At 47.1% G+C, this 17580-nt stretch overlaps 1 protein-coding gene across 1 annotated transcript in view; it reads left to right on the top strand.

Moving 5' to 3' along the window:
- Nucleotides 1-17580, top strand: part of RNF213 (ring finger protein 213) — a 57325-nt gene that overhangs the window by 28605 nt on the left and 11140 nt on the right. Inside the window, exons 32-52 of the mRNA XM_063351827.1 lie at nucleotides 338-3931; nucleotides 4799-4935; nucleotides 5255-5350; nucleotides 5820-5938; nucleotides 6548-6670; nucleotides 7389-7474; nucleotides 8302-8449; nucleotides 8802-8937; nucleotides 9375-9563; nucleotides 10032-10171; nucleotides 10610-10764; nucleotides 11094-11306; nucleotides 11687-11868; nucleotides 12623-12743; nucleotides 12855-12955; nucleotides 13226-13405; nucleotides 13947-14110; nucleotides 14206-14308; nucleotides 14978-15092; nucleotides 15952-16162; nucleotides 17167-17357. Of these exons, the coding sequence (XP_063207897.1) occupies nucleotides 338-3931; nucleotides 4799-4935; nucleotides 5255-5350; nucleotides 5820-5938; nucleotides 6548-6670; nucleotides 7389-7474; nucleotides 8302-8449; nucleotides 8802-8937; nucleotides 9375-9563; nucleotides 10032-10171; nucleotides 10610-10764; nucleotides 11094-11306; nucleotides 11687-11868; nucleotides 12623-12743; nucleotides 12855-12955; nucleotides 13226-13405; nucleotides 13947-14110; nucleotides 14206-14308; nucleotides 14978-15092; nucleotides 15952-16162; nucleotides 17167-17357 (6504 nt within the window). The remainder of the gene's footprint in view (nucleotides 1-337; nucleotides 3932-4798; nucleotides 4936-5254; nucleotides 5351-5819; nucleotides 5939-6547; nucleotides 6671-7388; nucleotides 7475-8301; nucleotides 8450-8801; nucleotides 8938-9374; nucleotides 9564-10031; nucleotides 10172-10609; nucleotides 10765-11093; nucleotides 11307-11686; nucleotides 11869-12622; nucleotides 12744-12854; nucleotides 12956-13225; nucleotides 13406-13946; nucleotides 14111-14205; nucleotides 14309-14977; nucleotides 15093-15951; nucleotides 16163-17166; nucleotides 17358-17580) is intronic.

Raw genomic sequence — 17580 nt, 5'->3', positions numbered from 1 at the left:
ATAAGAACAGAGTGTAGGAGTGACAGGGATAAATAACAGTTTCTTGGGTTTAGTTTTCTTTTTCTTTGAGGCAGCACTGAGAAGGGGCTGGAGGTAACAACGGACTAATGTTACAGGAGGGAGACTCTAGAAGGAAATAGGATTAATTGTTGTGATCCACTTTAAGTGGAAGAAGCGATGCACAGGGGAAGAAGTGTCATGGTTGTATAGGCTTGCTGCTGTTATTCAGTTAGGTCTGTGATTTCAGACAAAAATACTATTAAGAACAGATTAAACAAACTGAAGAAGATTAGAGCCACAGCTTTGTAATGACATACTTTCTTTTCCTCTACTCCAGATGTCAGTGAGCCAGAAGTATAATTTCCTTGATGCGTTCCCTAAAGTAACATGCAAGTCTCCCAAGGAAGTACTGGAAATGGAGACACTTGGGACCCAGTCTGGGGATGTTTCAGATCCAGGAATGGATGAGGAGGAATTTTGCAGTGAGGCTTTCCAGAGACCTTTCCAGTATCTGAAAAGATACGACCAGGGGTGCAATCTGGACACGTTCTGTTATGAAGCGCACTCTGTGGAAGGGAGCCCGGCAGAATGCCTGCAGCAGTTCCTCCTGCACTGCGGCATCACAGATCCCTCCTGGTCAGAGCTCCGAAACTTCACGTGGTTTCTCAACGTTCAGTTGAGAGACTGTGAAGCTTCTATCTTTTGCAATCCTGACTTTGTCCGGGACACTTTGCAAGGTTTTAAAAACTTTGTCGTTGCCTTCATGATTTTAATGGCAAGAGATTTTGCAACACCCTCCCTAAACATTTCTGATGAGAGTTCAGGAAGGCAGTCCTCCAATCTGGAGAACGTTGCAGAAGAAGATCTTCTCCCTTTCCGCATTCGGAAAAAGTGGGAGTCTGAGCCTCATCCATATTTGTTTTTCAATGAAGATCGTGTGTCCATGACATTCATTGGTTTCCACTTTATGCCTAATTGCAGTGGCGGTGTTGATGCCATTAATCCTTTGAATGACAACATTATCAAGAGAAATGTCATGACTTCACAGTTGTACAATGGCTTGTTGCTCCAAAGAGTTCCCTTCAATGTTCCGTTTGATCAGTTGCCTCGTCATGAGAAGCTAGAGAAGCTTTGCATGGTTTTGGGAATCCCTTGGGTAGTAGACCCTGATGAGACATATGAACTCACAACAGACAATGTGCTAAAAATCTTGGCTATTGAGATGCGATTCAGATGCAACATCCCAGTTGTCATCATGGGAGAAACAGGCTGTGGGAAAACAAGACTCATAAATTTTTTGTGCAAGTTACGCAGAAGCTTTGTAGAGGTAGAGAACATGAAGCTTGTAAAAGTTCATGGAGGTACTACTGCAGAGATGATTTATGCCAGGATCAAAGAAGCAGAAGCCCTTGCTAAAACCAATAAGGAGAAGCACGGGTTGGACACAGTCCTCTTTTTCGACGAAGCCAACACAACAGAGGCTGTAAGCAGCATCAAGGAAGTTCTGTGTGACCACACAGTGCAGGGGAAGCCTTTGGTCTCTCACTCTGGCTTGCAGATCATAGCAGCCTGCAACCCTTATCGTAAGCACACACCAAAGATGATCCAACGCCTGGAGTTAGCTGGATTGGGCTACCGCGTCAAAGCAGATGAGACGAAGGATAAGCTTGGATCTATTCCGCTGAGACAGCTTGTGTATCGGGTCCATGCGCTCCCACCCAGCATGATCCCACTAGTGTGGGATTTTGGGCAGCTGAACAACTTAACTGAAAAAATGTATATACAGCAGATTGTACAGAGAGTTACTGAACACGTCCCAATGACGCAGTTTGAAGCAGAGGTAATTACAGAAGTGCTTTTTGCTTCCCAGCAGTACATGAGGCAGAGGGACGACGAATGCAGCTTTGTCAGCCTGCGGGATGTGGAACGCTGCATGGAAGTTTTCAAGTGGTTTCACAAGCGCAGTAAACTACTGCTGAGAGAACTGGAGAAGTATCTTGCTGAGAAGAGACCTCTAAAGAGCACTGTTGAGAGAAACAACGTTATCTGGTCCTTGGTGCTGGCAGTTGGGGTTTGCTATCATGCGTCCTTGGAAAAGAAGGAGGCGTATAGGAGTGCTATCAGCCAGGTCCTTCCAAAACCTTATGACACCCAGAAAAAGATTTTGGAAGAAATCTCCGTGATGCAGGATGTATTTCTGAATGGTGTGCACCTCCGAGATACCATAGCAAGAAACTTGGCCTTGAAAGAAAATGTCTTTATGATGGTTATCTGCATTGAGTTGAAAATCCCTCTTTTTCTTGTTGGGAAGCCTGGGAGCTCCAAATCCCTTGCGAAAACCATTGTGGCCGATGCTATGCAGGGCCAAGCAGCTCATTCAGATTTATTCAAGGACCTGAAGCAGATCCATCTAGTGTCTTTTCAGTGCAGCCCTCTCTCCACTCCAGAAGGAATCATAGGCACTTTCAAGCACTGCGCTCGATTCCAGGAAGGGAAGAACTTAGAGGAGTACGTCTCGGTCGTGGTTTTGGATGAGATTGGGCTGGCAGAAGACTCTCCCAAAATGCCCTTGAAGACTTTGCATCCACTTTTGGAAGATGGCTGCATAGATGATGTCCCCCTTCCTCACAAAAAGGTTGGCTTCATCGGGATTTCCAACTGGGCTTTGGACCCTGCTAAAATGAATCGAGGCATCTTTGTCTCCCGCGGTGATCCCAGCAAAGAAGAGCTCATAGAAAGTGCGAGGGGGATTTGTTCCTCGGCACGAGGGGCTTTGCAGAAGGTTGAACAGTATTTTTATCACTTTGCAGATGCATATGAAAATATTTGTAAGGCCCAAGACAGGGAGTTCTTTGGTCTACGTGACTACTACAGCCTCATAAAGATGTTTTTTGCCTTAGCTAAGAGTTCCAAAAGTGAGCCGACACCTCAAGACATAGCTGAAGTTGTTCTTCGTAACTTCGGTGGCAAAGATGATGTCAATGCCTTGGAAATATTCACCTCACAGTTACCAGAAAAAGGAGAAATACATGCTCGTGATATCAGTAGAATCGAGCTGATACGACAAAACATTTACAGCAGTGGTCAGGATGGTGATTGCAGATACCTGCTTGTGTTGACTGAGAATTATGCAGCACTGCAGATCCTCCAGCAAGCTTTTTTTACTGCCCGGCAACAGCCAGAAATTATCTTTGGCTCCAGTTTCCCTAAGGACCAAGAGTATACCCAGATATGCAGGAACATCAACCGTGTGAAGGTCTGCATGGAAACTGGCCAAATGGTTGTGCTCCTCAACTTGCAAAACCTTTATGAAAGCCTCTACGATGCCCTCAATCAATACTACGTGTACCTTGCTGGCCAGAAGTATGTTGATTTGGGCCTGGGCACCCATCGGGTGAAGTGCCGGGTGCACCCAAAGTTCCGTTTGATAGTCATCGAGGAGAAAGATGTGGTATATAAGCACTTTCCCATCCCACTGATCAACCGGCTGGAAAAGCACTGCCTGGATATCAGTACTGTCCTGGACAAGGGGCAAAGAGAAACTGTGAAAGAGCTGAAGAAGTGGGTGCATGATTTCACTGCAGCCAATACGGAAGATCACTTCATAAACAAGCAGAAATACAGCCCTTCTGATGTGTTTGTGGGCTACCACTCCAATACCTGCGCCTCCGTGGTCCTGCAGACAACGGAAAGGCTGAAAGCGGTGTGTCCTCCTGGTGAACTCTTGTCTCGCGTGAAGAAAGAGGCCCAGCTGGCACTGCTGAACTGTGCCACCCCGGACTCCGTCATCCGCCTCTGCAACTCAGAGCGTTTGTTTATGGCAGAGTCTCTGGCCAATATATACTTCAAACATCAGCAACACACGTCTTTTGCAGACTTCCTCCGAGCTCACGTCTGCGCTGGCTCTGGGTACCAGACGGTCTTTACAGAGGTGAGTGCCTTGCAGCGTCCTCTCCAAACCCTCCCAACCTGCACCGAGGTTTTTGGTTTATACTGCCGGGGCTGCATTGTGGCTACACCCGAGTAAACTTGATAACAGCCTTGCCACGAAGTGCCCAGATGTGCAGAGGTGGGTGTTTCGGCAGGTGTGTTACTGCATCCTGAAGAATCTCACGCCTCCAAGTATGCATGGGGCAGTACTGGATGCTCCCTGGCAAGCGGGGGTTTTAAATCCGTTTGGGCGGCTGATGCATCTCTTTACTTTGAAAGTAGTTCTGCCTCCATGAGCATAGCCAGCAAAACAAAAGAAGTTGTCAGGAGCCTTTGAACTCTCATCTCTTTGTTTCTGCCTCTGGTCTTAAAGATACAAAAGATTTTAACCCAGCTAAGCCACAAACAGCCAGACATCTTGTGGGCCTGTAATGGGTTTACTTTTGCCTGGTATCAAAGCTAAAGAGCTTCAGCTGAGATAGACTGGGCTGGAGAATTTCTCTCTCTCCTGGCTTACATGGAAACAGCGTGCTTTCTCTTGGGGCTGGACTTGCTGCCCCCTGAGAGCGCTGCAGGGAAGACGCGCTCCAAGGCTTTGCGAGAAGTTTCCCAAAGCCTTGGCTGCCCCTTCTCAGCTGCCCCACTGCCTCCTCTCTGGCAGCACCAAGAGCTACCCAATGGTGGCCCTGGGTCGGTGTAACAGCCCATGTTGACCCTTTGCCTACTGGCAGGGGCAAATAAATGGGTTTTTGGGCGCAGTCCGGCTCTGCAGCAAGCTAGCAGCATCTGGGAGCACGGACGAGTGAGTCTCTGCTGCCTTCCTGCTGTATTCCTCAGCAAAGAGCAAACCTACATCTCGCACTCCCAGGTCACCACCTTCTCCAGGCTTCTCACCAGTGCTGATGCTGCTTGCCTGGAGAGAGAAGTACAGGGTAAAGCGCAAAGGCCTCAAATCCTGTTCCTGCAGCAGTTTGACACAGAGTACTCGTTCCTGAAGGACATCCGGTGAGTCTGGTTTCGCATTATCCTGCTGCGAGTAGGCTGTCATCTGGGGGGAAGATGGGTGGGCAGAACGTTTGGACTAACACATATGGAAAAGGGGGGCGAGGGGCCGTGCTGCGCTCAACAGTGGGCTGGCTCGGTGCAAACTGTATTAGCCGCGTTATACCGAGGTGGGGTTTTACACCATCTCTATAGGTTGGATGTTTTAATCTCTCCTCCTGCCTGCAGCAGCCAAAGCTGATGTGGAGCGATGACTATTACAGTCCTTAATGTTTTGTTTTTACACTTTGTGACTTCTTTTAAATCCCCTTTCACTCTTCAGAGATTTCCTTGATGCCACGTCGGGAAATAAAGTCCTTATTATTCAGACAGACTTTGAGGATGGCTCTCAAAATGCCCAGCTCATTGCCTCAGCCAAGTAAGTCAAGTGTGAAGAGGTTCCCAGCTAGCTCTTCTGCTCGGTGACTCCTCGCAGCCGTCTGATTTATTAGTGCTGTTTTGGGGATTTCAGAATCAGGAATGTGTAATCCTTTGTTTATTCCTTAGTGGAATGAATGGAGAAGCGCTAATTGTATTTCAAGTAATAATTCATAACCCAAGTCGAAATAAGCTAGGATGGGTCAAATTACCCGGTGGTCCCCTCTGAAGCGTGAGTTCTTGCCGTTGGCTGCAGAAGTCACGCGGAGCTGAGGATCAGGGCTGTCCCTGGAGGCATAGCTAGAGGTGGCGGCTCAGCAGCGCCGGCCGGGAGGAAGGGGTGAGCGAGTCGCTTATGTCTGTTCGGGGGTGGGGGGGGGAAATGTGCCCTCTCTTACAGAGGAAAGACACCTGTCTGTGAATGTTTGTCTGTCCTGGATCTGTCAACAGGCGTTTCCTCTTTGTTGTAGATACACCGTGGTTAATGAAATCAACAAGGTGGACCTGGGAGAAGCCTCTGTCTTTGTTTACTTTATTATGAAGCTTTCCCGGGTGGAAGGAGGATCATCCTATGTGGGATTCCACGGAGGTGGGTCTAGACATCTGTCACTCCTCGCTCTTCAACTGGCTTCAGGCAAACATATCAGAGCAACGTTTCTCTTGTTCGCCTTCCTTTTTAATGCCTGAAATCTGGAATCAGTGTGTCCTGTGGGTTGTCAGAGCTGCTTCCCCTACCCACAGGGACTGCCCCTGGGGTCACTGCCTTGGAGCCCTGGTGTCCTCTGTGAGAGCACCTTGCCTTGCCCGCTGACCGCTGAGTCCTCTTTCTAGTCAGCTGGAGAGCAGCAGACAAATGTGATGCTAACTGCATCGGCATATTGTCCTCCAGGAGGCTCCCGAGTGTGTGCTGACATGTTCTGCTTTCAGCAGCGAGGTTCCCGCTGCGTGTGGGGGGGTTCTAGGAGCCTCACAGCCCTGGTAGTGTGCGTGCCCTGTCAGTCAGGGTGGTGTGCATTGGCGTGGTCAGTGAATTGCTGCTTTTCCTCTCTACATCAAGAAGCGAGAGGAAGTGAACTCTGAATGCGAACTATTAGCCCACAGGTACTGGGAGATAATTCTTGGGCAGCTCTTCTAGAAGAGCATGCCGCAGGCATGAAGTGATTTTTTTTTATTTTTTTTTTTTGTCCTCTGCCTTTAGGACTATGGCAGTCAGTGCATATAGACGACCTCCGCAGATCCAAGGACATGATCTCTGATATGAGTGCCCTGCAGAACCTCACTATCAGCCAGATGTTCTGTGAGGATTCAGGTAAAACCAAAGGTGAGCCGGAGGCTGGCTGTGCCAGCCAGTGGTGTTGATGTGCCGGTGGGGAAAAGGGGACATGCAGTCCCAGACTTGGTGCTAGTGGAACGTTTGCCTGGTACAACGTAGCTAATGATTTTCCCTGCTCAGCATCTGTTTTTTTTGTGGGGGTCACCACGTGGCTACCAACTTGTATTTGTATTTAGTTTGTTACCGCAACTTTGGGTAATCAATTAAGTTAATTTGGTAGTTTTCCCTTTTTTCTTCTGACAAAAGTGCGTATTCGCACTGCTCAGCACCCAGAGTACTCTGTCTCAGCACAGGAGGCAGCAGATGCTGCATGGCAGAGACCATGACAAGGAGTCACTCCAGAGAATCTCACTCATGTGAATGTAGATCTGTTCACCTAAATCTGTGGGAAGGTTGGAAAAGACTTTTTCTTTCCCATCTATTTTTTCTTTGCACTTTTTCCTTTCACCGTACTGCCTTACAGGATTCTGTTAGAGCTTAGTGCATTAGCTCTGAGTGTCACATTTCTTCCACTTCTTGCTGCATGAAGCTCGACAGCCCTACCAGCTGTAGCTGTGTTTAAAGAGGTGGATCTCAGCTACTCATGCAGGTGATAATGGATCTCTGACAGATGTTCTGCTGCTCTGGGATGCAGTTGCTAAATAAACTCTTAGCTGACTGATGCAGAAGTGTACTGCTTCTTTCTAATAAAAATTCTACACCTTAGTTGTCGCTCTGCCTGTGAACGGAGAAGAACAGGAGGAAAATGAGGCGGAGGTTGAAACACCGGTGCCAGAAGCAGAGCACGATGAGGTCAGTTCAGAATATGTGTGTTTGCTTCTCAGCTCTCACTATGGCTTTCTGCTCTTTCATGCATAGGTGCAGCACACCTTTTGCCATCCCCATTCACTTGAAATTCATCAGGAATATTATTTGCGTCATGAATATTAATGATCAGACACAAATTCCTTCCCCTGCAGCCCAAAGTCAGCATCATTAAAGAAGTAAACCATTCTAAGGACCCTCTAATTCCTTGGTCTCTTCATACTCTTAATTTTTAAAAATCAGTTTTAAAAGCTTCTGTTGTCTTTCTGCACCCTGAAGCTGAGAACTGTGATTGTGCGCCTGCCACTCCAGCTGTTTGTGCTTTCTGATTGCGGTGTGTGTTTTAGGCTGTGATGGAGTTGGCTGTGGACTTTGCTGCGCTGCAGCTATGCTAAAACTGTCTCATGTTCCCTTCACGGCATCAGCTGGAGGATGCCCAGGATGAGGGTGACTGCCTGTGGCTTTTGCCCCTCTAGCACCTAAGCATTTCCCAGGGAAGGCATATTTTCCCTGGTCACATCTATCATTTCCAGTTTTTTCACGAACTGCTGAATTTTCCCCCATATGAATCTTATCTTAATACAAATGCTGTGTTGCATGCCAATTTGAAAGGGCCACAGAAGTTGCATTGTGTACTTGATAGCAAAAGAAGAACTTAGATTTGCAGCTTGAGATGAGAGGAAAACTGGGAGACAGGATGCTAGGGGCACAGGCCCTTTCTAGAGAGCACCATAATTGTTTTAAGAGGGGTGTGTTGGGGACAAGGGTGTAAAACTGAAGAGTAATGAACTTGTTTTCTCGCTGTTCCTGGGAAGGGTGAAATCCTGGAGACCACTGTGCTCCTGAGGACCTGTGTACAAAGCGCTGTGGGGATGCTACGGGACCAAAATGAAGATCTTAGTCGAAGCACAAAGCGAATTAAGATTCTCCTTGGCCTTCTGTCCAAAGAGGATGACTTGAAAGGTATGTGCTCCCCAGCGGCAGGAGGTTGTGTCGCTGAGCGTCTCAGAGACCACCAAAACACTGGGGACCCAAAGGTGAGTGGTCCTTGCTGTAGTGTAGACAAGGTGGATCTCTGGGGCAACCACCCAAGTGTCTCTGTGTGTCCATGTTCCAGTCTGACGCTCCTTTAATGGCTGTAGGGCTTTTCCTGGAGTTCGGGTCGTCAGTTTTTCTCTGGCTGTGCTAGCCCTGGTGGCTGTTCTTTTTTCCAGCTGGCTGATTATTGAAACAATTGTAAAATGCTGTCCTTGGTGTGATATTTGGATCTAATGCCAATAGAAGAGAAAACGCAAGTTCCCTGTTTTTTTCCTAGCCTCTTTCCTGAAGATAACAAAGGCTCGTCTCTCCAACCTTTTGAAGAAACAAGAAGAAAATTCCCTTCACCCAAAAAACTGGGTGCTTCGGGAGGCTTCCAACCTCAGTGCTCTCCAGGAAGCAGGCACCTTCAGGTGAGGACAGCAGCAATATCTTGTAACCTACGAGCTTCCAAGAAAAGTCTGCAAATGGCAACTGTGCAGCAGAGACAGCAGTTTCGTGTAATCTGAATATCTGCAGTGTTAGTCCCCAGTTTGTGCTGGAAACTCTCCGAAGGCAGTTTTGTCCTCTCCTGGCTCTTGAGGGATGGTGACTTATGGCTGAATGGGCTGTACTGGGACAGGAATGCATGAATGCACGAGTGCTTTGAGTGGAACAGTGGGATTACAGGCGAGCCGCAAGTGAGAGAAGTGTAGGGTGTTTTGTTGGTAGCGGTTTTTCCCCTTAAAAGCAGGATTAGGACTTTCTCACATGCAAATGTCGTCAGTTTTTCAGGACAACCACCTCCTGATTTGCTGATACCATTGCTCACCTTCCCTTTGGGTTTCTCGGTCTCTTTCTGCCCCCGAAGGCACACCTTGTGGAAGCGAGTCCAGAACGTGATCACTCCATTCCTGGCTCTCCTGATTGCTGTCATAGACAGAAATGGCAATCTGGAGCTGTTGGTCAGGCCGGCAGCTGAGTGGGTGACAAACCTGTGGATGTTCATCTTCAGTGATACAAAACTCCTGACTGTCCCTTACGGTGTGGGTAAGAACAGGTGAGCCACTGGAGAGAGCAGCAGGAGGGCTTGGCTGCCAGCACGGAGACCAGTCCAGCACTGGCTTTGAACCCACATGGGAGACTAACGCTGTTTTGGTTGCTCCCCTGTGCTGTGCTGAAGGCAGCAGGGCAGTTCTCGGTGACTTCAGAAGTCTGTTTTTTCTACTTTATCCCCAGTACTCCTGGGCTTTGCTCTCTAGCTCTTGGCATGCTCACACTTCTTACCCAGCCCTTGAAGCCCACACGTCCTGCCATTACAGCCCTTTTGCCAGGCAGCACTTACTGAGTAAGTCCTAATGCTACGCAGTTGGCAGGATGAGCTGTATTAATGAGTCCTTCAGTTCTTTCCCTTTTCCTTGTCCCCTTCTAGGGCTAATTTCTTGCTTTCTGCAGCTTCCTGCCTCTGTTGTCTGAACATGTTTCCCAGGCAAAAGCCCAGTGCGTTAACGACCTTTTAATCTCCTAGCTCTCAGCCAGAGATAATTCTGGTGCAGAACAACATGATGGTGTCTGCTGATGCTGGGAATGAGATGCCCTTCAGCTGGAGGATAAAGGAATACTTGGATGAGATGTGGTTGGAAGCTCAATACATCCAAAACACTGAAGGTGAGAGCCTGGCTCGAGACTGACAAAGAGCATCTCCATCCACCTGCCCTGTAAACTCTGGTTTGTCACTACTATGCCTCTCCATTTCTGTGGCCCAGGAGTCACCTTCAATCGCTCTGTGCTCATACGAGCCAGCGGAGCTTTGTGCAACTAGCTTGTCTTTGTGCTTCTCGCTACTAGTCTTTCTCACATATTCTGTGTCCTTGTATTCAAAACGCTGTGGAAATGCCAAGAGTTAATGACAAGGTGAGATTCCATAAATAAAACACTGGGGCCTGGGCTGAGAAGGCCTGGCCTCAAATCCCTTGTTAGTGTTCTAAATGAGGGGAGTGCTGAATGCATCAGTGATTAATTAGGTGTCAGGCTCTTTAGGATAGAAGCTATGTCAAGCCCAGCCTCTCCTAATATTCAGCTTTTCTCCGCATTCTCATTTTCCAGACCAAGCTGAGAAGTTTGTGGATATCTTCCAGAAAACTGCACTGGGAAAATTTATCTCTGCTCTTACTGAGGACGAAAGGCAGATGCTCTTCCAGTGCTATATCAAAGACTTTATCGTCTTGACCATTGGTGTGTCTTCCCTAGAGGAGCTGCAGGTCAGTGTCGGGAACAAGAGCTGGAAACCCTTTGGGTGGAGAGAAGAATACGATGCCCATGAACATGCCCTTCCGTATCAGTCTTGCTTTCTCAGCCAAAAACCCCTCTGAGACAGACTAATAGCAAGGTAGCCACGAAGATGCATTTGGCACTGGCTGGCTGCTGGTGTCCGTGGGAGCACCTGTAACAATTGACACAGCATTTAAGGCTATCTTTGTAAAGCACTGATTCTCTTCTTCCAGAGAATTTTGCCAGGATTTCCAGTACAAAATCAATTATAAAAGTTCTTTTTTAATTTTGACTCTTAACTTTTTTTCTAAACTTTCAGTGTCTGCGAGTTGCGTTCTTATCCTGCATAGAGGAATGGAAGGCAACATCTCCCAGAGGAGAGGAGACGGGGCCATACTTGCCTTGGGTCCACCTTGGATACAACCAGTTCAAGAGCCGCCTGCAGAACTTTTCCAGGATCCTGGCTGTACACCCCTGTGTAGCTCACTACCTTATTAACAAGGAAGGATATGGAATACCACACTCAGAGATGGTAGAGTCACTACCAGGCATTTTGTGATCCTCAGCCCTAGCAGAGCGCTCTGTCTTCACTGAATTAGCTAGTGTTCGGCCTCCCGTTGATTTCAGCGATGTTGAAGTGGGAAGCACAAGCTCAGGCAGGATCCTCAGTATTAGGAACAATCTGCTATGTTATCATTGGATTTAAAATAGTTTGCCCTGCTTCCTCATCAGTTAATGATCCGAGCTAATGATCCGAGCCATGAGTATGAGAATTCCAGAGCTTAAGATAATCAAGTAGAACATTATTCAGTAGACCACGTGCTATAGCAATCCAGATTGAGAGCCCAAGGCTCGTTAATAATTCTGAAATGCAACTGTTGTGTTATTCTTACACTCGGTGTGTGTATCTAGGTTTTGGATGTGTTAGCTGCTATTGGATGTGCTGAAGAGCTGGAGAATCAAGTGGAGACAGCCCATCCAGAGACCTGGCTGCAGAAAGTGAAGAACCTTCGTATGCCCATTGAGTTTCTCTGTAAAGAGAAGGATCTGCAGAGGAGTGGGAGTCATTGTCATCAGCTGCTGAAAGAACTGGAGTATGTCCCACAGATCTGCTCACAATCTTGATCTTTTGCCTTGCTCTTAATAAGAATATTAGTACAGGCTGAAAGCTGCTCTGTTGCTGCTTTTCTCAGGTGAAGGCTTTGTAGATCTTTCCAGGTTCCTACTAGACTCAATTACATACATCAAGAACCAGTTTGGTGGTTTTTCCCTCATCTTATGTAGATTCTCCCTCTAAATCTGGCAGCATCATCCAGTGCATTCCAACTGGGTTCAGGGGTTATTTAAAACTCTCATTAGGTTCCCGGTAACCAGCAATGTCTCTCCTCTTCGTCCCATGTGCATAAAGACTGTGAGAGATGGGGAACTTCACTGCATCTAAGATGGAGTCTTGTGTCTTGGAAGACAAGCCCAGAGAGCCCAGACCTTGTTTACTTTAACCGAAGTGAAGGAAGGGTAGTTAACTGTGATTTTTTTTTTTTTTTTAATTACTTGATATAGAATTTAGAGGTGTGAGAAGGTCTTTGCGGTGGTCCTAGTTCTGCTGCAGCGCTGTCTACAGGACGGGCTCCTCTGCCATAAGCTCACTGTGTTGGTGCTGTTGTGTGCTTTGTCCTTGACAAAAAGCCAGGGCTGATAACCAACGGGCAAAGCAAGAAGGTGTGTGAGAAGTGCACAAATGCTGTAGTGATGAGCCGTGAGATGGTTAGACTGAACCTGGTGCTGCACTTCCATTCATGCTCTCAGCTCAGAATTGTACTTTTTGAAATCACGTTTTCCTTCCCACAGAGTCTGCTGGAACCGGGTTTTCTCCATGTCTCTGTTTGTAGAACACGTGTTGTTTGGCATCAACACCCTGATGCCAGAATTTGAGAATCTAGTGAAAAAACATACTTTGCTTCTTGCCAAGGTAAGCAAAGATGTGATTTTTACCTCTTCCCTGTCTGCTTCTGCTGACCATGTGAATTTTTGTCTCTGGAATTAGAGCTGAGTCATTTAGCTTTGTCCTTTTCCTTTACAGTGTTTTCAGCACGATTCAGACATGAAGACTCATCCAACTTTCGTTGCAGTGATGAAAGTACTGTGCCAATGCAAAGATGAAGTCAGCAACGGGATCTACGGGTAGTGACATTGAGACAAGTCACAGGGGCCAGTAGGAATATTGCCTGTGTCGCCAGCTTATTTCTGGGCGTGAGGCAGTGCTGCATGCAACGTGATGAAAGACGAATGAAGAGCAGTAACTTCCATTTTGCTTTGCACCCTGAAGCTAAGCAGTTAGCCAACGGGCTGTACATTATCTCCTCTTGGTCTAGTTGCAGATTAACATCTTGTTAAAGACTTTTGGTAATACAACATTGAACAATTGTGTTTGTTGCCGTTTCTGAATTACAGATACGATCTGAAGTCATGTCCGATCTGCTTAAGAGAGCCAAAGGATCCAGTCTGCCTGCCGTGCTGCCATGTGGTCTGTCAGAAGTGCATCAGAACATGGCTAGTACCAGCACAGATGCATTGTCCATACTGCAGAGTTGCTTTGGAGGATGTTAATTTAAATGTCTCCGTGGAGCTCAGGTACTCCACCCTGCCCAAGGCGAAGCCTTGCTGTGGGGCCGGTTGTGTGAGGAAATTCTGATATGTAGAATCCAACTTCGCTGCAGTTGCCAACACAAGCAGAATGGGTGGAGGGAGCTCTGCTCCGCTCTTTCTGGAACTGGCACGGGTCCTGTCTGTTCTCTGTTGTTTCAAAAGAAGGGAGGAAGTTGCCTTGGCCCCTGTAAGAAAACTGCAGTTACAAACCCCAGTAAAGCTAAAGCACTGTCAGTGGCTGAATCGGACAAGGGAACTGCTTGTCACCTTGGATCGCTTTGTGATAGCTTAGCAAAAAACTCTGGGTAAATGTATCTGGCATCACATTGCCATTTGTGATCTTAGTTGTCAATGTGATACAGCCTTTGCAGACAATGCTACTGAAGTGTTGCGCAAATCCAGCATTTTGGAAAGCAGGAAAAGTATCTCACCTTGTTGACTTTTGCCCGTGTCTGCTTTGCTTCATCCATTATTTAAGTGGTTCGGGATTTGAAGATTGTCCTAATGCTTTTTACCCTTCCCCTAGAGATGCCATAGCAAGAAATGCCCTGTTCCGGCAGAGGTGCAATAATTTCTTCATAGATGTGGTCACTACCATGTGCTTCAAGGACAACGAACCCCCCGAGGCAGAGGTGATCCAGGAGCTCCTTAATCTGCTGTTCGTTCACAGAAGCCTCCTGAAAGGTTCAGGTGAGCTCCCTTCATCCTGACACTCAGCCTCACGGAGCTGATTTTCTTGCTGCTTTCTCTCATCTGCCAAACTTGTCTTTTTCTTATCCCCACAGATCACCCTGCTATCTGCACAAAATTTCTGTCCCCGTTTAACGATGAAGTGGATGAAACTCCCATCATCCGCTCAGTAATGCTGAAGCTCCTCTTGAAGTACAGGTGAGCAGTCAGACAAGTGATGGATGTTATGCCAGGGGGTGGCTCAGCTTTGTTTTTCATGACTTCATCAAACCCTTGTTCTCCTCACTTCCATGCTGCTCATTGAATTTGAACACGTGAAATTCATCCCGTTCCTTTGTATTAGTTATGCTGCTTGGCTGGTTTGCATGTAGCTTGTGTTGAAGTATCTGACCAGTCTGTGCCAAGGTTTACCTAGCTATTCTTCACCTAAACCTGTGCTGAACATGGGTGGCTGACTAATTGATACGCTGTAGACCAGCAAAGCGATACTTCTCATCCGCAGACATTTAAGCAAGAGTGACCTTTTGTATGCTTAGACGGACCTCTCCATTCGCACTAGCTCTTCCAGCCTCCCTTTGCAGTCAGTGCCCAGAAAGCCATTTCTCAGGTGTGACCATCTCCTGAATCAGATGCCTAAAACAGATCAGGTGACTTAAGCCCTAGAAGTGCTAATTTGGCATTGTTGGTGGTAGAAGCTAGATGACATCTTGTGAAACATGGCACAATTGCTTTTCCATCTTCCAGATGGATCCAGAGTGACCCCCACCTGTCACATGGACATAACTAGTCGTTCCGTCATGATGTAGAATGTAACTAGTAGCCGTCAGTACTGCAGTTGTGGTAAGGGGGTGTTTCTCTCTCCCGTAGCTTCAATGAAGTGAAAAATGATGTGCAAGACTACCTGTCCCGGGTAGAGCACAGCAAGATCCTAGAGAAAAACGATAAAAAAGAACTCTACTTGCTTGTTGTCAACTGCTTGGAGGTAAGAGTGCTGGGTAGGTAAGAGCTGGGCAAGAAAACTGTTGCGGGAATAAAAAAGACAAGATTAGAAAATCTGCAGTTTTAGGTGTGTTTCTTGTGCGCGTGGCTAGCTGCCCAGCTAGAAAGCCCCAAAGGAAGATTATATCAAATTGCCTCATCAGAACCTGCTCTCCAGTACCTAGGCTTGCTTTCCAAAGGCTTCTTTCTCTTGGACCCCTTGGACAGGTGTGTAAGTGTCAAGAGAGGCCTGATAAGACTCAAACTCCGGCCTAGGAGTGTAGCGAGCTGGGAGATTTCTAGTTGCAGCAGTCCACTACTGGACAACTTTCTTGTATTCACAGACACTTTGTTTGCAAAGCTTTAGATTATTACGCCGTTTGGATTCTTCCCTTTCCTCCCCTTGCATAACTTTTAATGCTTTGGGCAACTTTAAACAAACTTGACAGCAGGGTAGAGGTTTCATTTCTTATAGTTTTCATTAAAATGGTGACCTTGTAGATAAGATCAAAATTCGTATTCTGGCTCAGGGAAAGGCAGGTAGAGCTTGGCATCTTGGAAGAGGCGACGTGTGTTTCGGTATGCCTGTGGCCACTGAGCATGCTCATAATGCTCCTGCTCAGCTACATGCCTAGCAAATACCGGGGAGAGCTTGGGCTTATCGCAGAAGGTGTTCGGTGACGTGGCAGAGATTTAGGATGAGCGCTGGAGTGATCACAGGGAGGAGCTAATGGCTTTGGGGTGGAGAGTACCTGAGAGACATGGAAGTTTAATGTGCGTACTGCAGTGAGGATGCATTGGAGATAGAAAGTATCTGATTTAAGTGGTTCTGCCACTCGTGCAATATTCTGGCTCATCTTTAGGATTCCATGTGTGAAAAGTCTGAGGGGAGCCTTGGATGTGAGCGTACAAACTATCTGCCTGGAGAGAGAGGCTTTCCAGAGAACTACCTCCCAAAGAACAACCAAGAAACTCCTCAGGAATCATCCGTTGAATATCTGCAGGCGGTAGCCAAGGTTCGCTTGTACCTGAGTAAGGCTGCAGAGCTACTCTTTGACTTGCATGAGCCCGCAGGTAAGTCCAATTATTCTGCTATCAAATGGAAACGCTGTATGCAGAGCAAAATCACCACGGGGGAGATGGGCTGGACACAGTCGGTGCGTCTGTCAACACTAGAACTTGTTTTGATGCATAGCCAAAAACCCGAGTGCATCGGCTTTCTTCTTTTCTCTTTCATTAGGAGTGTCAGTCATTATTTGTCCTCTTTGCCAGGTATTAGAAGTGCTCTATAACTAGCAGCAGGGCTGTGCCGGTGACCCTCAGGGTGTAGTTACACGGCAGTTGTGCCTTTGCAGGGAGATTTATCCTCCAGAGGCTAACAATGAAATATTATTTAGGATCAACTAAATTGAACTTTAATGAATAAACAAATAAAGTATAAATGATGCTTCAGATACAGGACTGCTGTCAGGCCTGTTGTTTTATATGAATGAGAGCTCTGCACAGCTAAAAAGGATGAAGAGATACTTCCAAAAAATAAGTAAAAGAAGTTTTGAGCTGATTTGCTGACCCAATAACGGAGAACAGTGTGTGGAGAGTCTCAGATACTTACACAGTCCATGAAGCATCAATGTGCGGTACAACTAATTCCAAGGGACTTCAGCGTCCAGCCCTCGCATCGAGGACGGCAGGCTAGCGAAAGGCATCCCAGGAGATGGTTCTTAGGGAGCACCATCACCTTGGCAGCTGAGACAATGGAAGGACATTACTGAGCAAGATGGGAGAGCTCAGAGAATGAACCACCAGTAAATGGGAAAACTTGTCCTTGAAAGAAGGAAATAGAAGTAGAGTATGCCATCCTCTGTTGAAGAAATGAATCATTGTCTAAAATCTGGCTGAGGAAACACTCTAGATAAGCATCGGAGGAAGAGAGGGCTCTCAAGTTCTCCTGCGTAGTTAGTCACTACTAGTAAAAGGAGCTTGGTGTTACAGCTAGTTACGACTGGAAAGTTTTACAAGGTAGGATGTGGTTTTGCCTTTTTTTTTTTTTTTTTTTGTAATACTTTTTTCCCCTCCAGAGCAAGACCAGGTAGAGGAGAAGCAGCGTTACCTGGCAAATGTGAGGAGATTCTGTAGCCTCGCTAAGAACAACTGGCATCGTGTTTACCTAGTCCGGAAAGTTGCTAGTCAGTACGGGATGGAATTTGCTCAGAAGCTTGTCACAGAGGCACAGTTTAACTGGGTGTTCCCAGTGGAAATTCTGCAACAGGTAAAGAAGAGGTGTCTCCTCGGAGATGGCTCTGATCTCCTCTTAGTCTTCAGTTTGTGCTGCTCTGGGGTGTTTCTACTGTTGCGTGGCTGTAGGGGACTCACCGCAGCAGGAGTGGTTGTGAAGGTGACATCCTCACGCGCTCTCTCTGGAGTCTGTTACAGCAGTGAGAAGCCATTTGGGTTGCCGTGCCTGCCTGCTCTCTCTTTGTGAAGGCTGAAAT

This window comes from Chroicocephalus ridibundus, chromosome 14 (genome assembly GCF_963924245.1).
Source record: "Chroicocephalus ridibundus chromosome 14, bChrRid1.1, whole genome shotgun sequence".
In the NCBI taxonomy this organism is placed as follows: Eukaryota; Metazoa; Chordata; class Aves; order Charadriiformes; family Laridae; genus Chroicocephalus; species Chroicocephalus ridibundus.
Note: the sequence above shows the minus strand (reverse complement) of the source record. Positions and strands in the feature narration are given on the sequence as shown.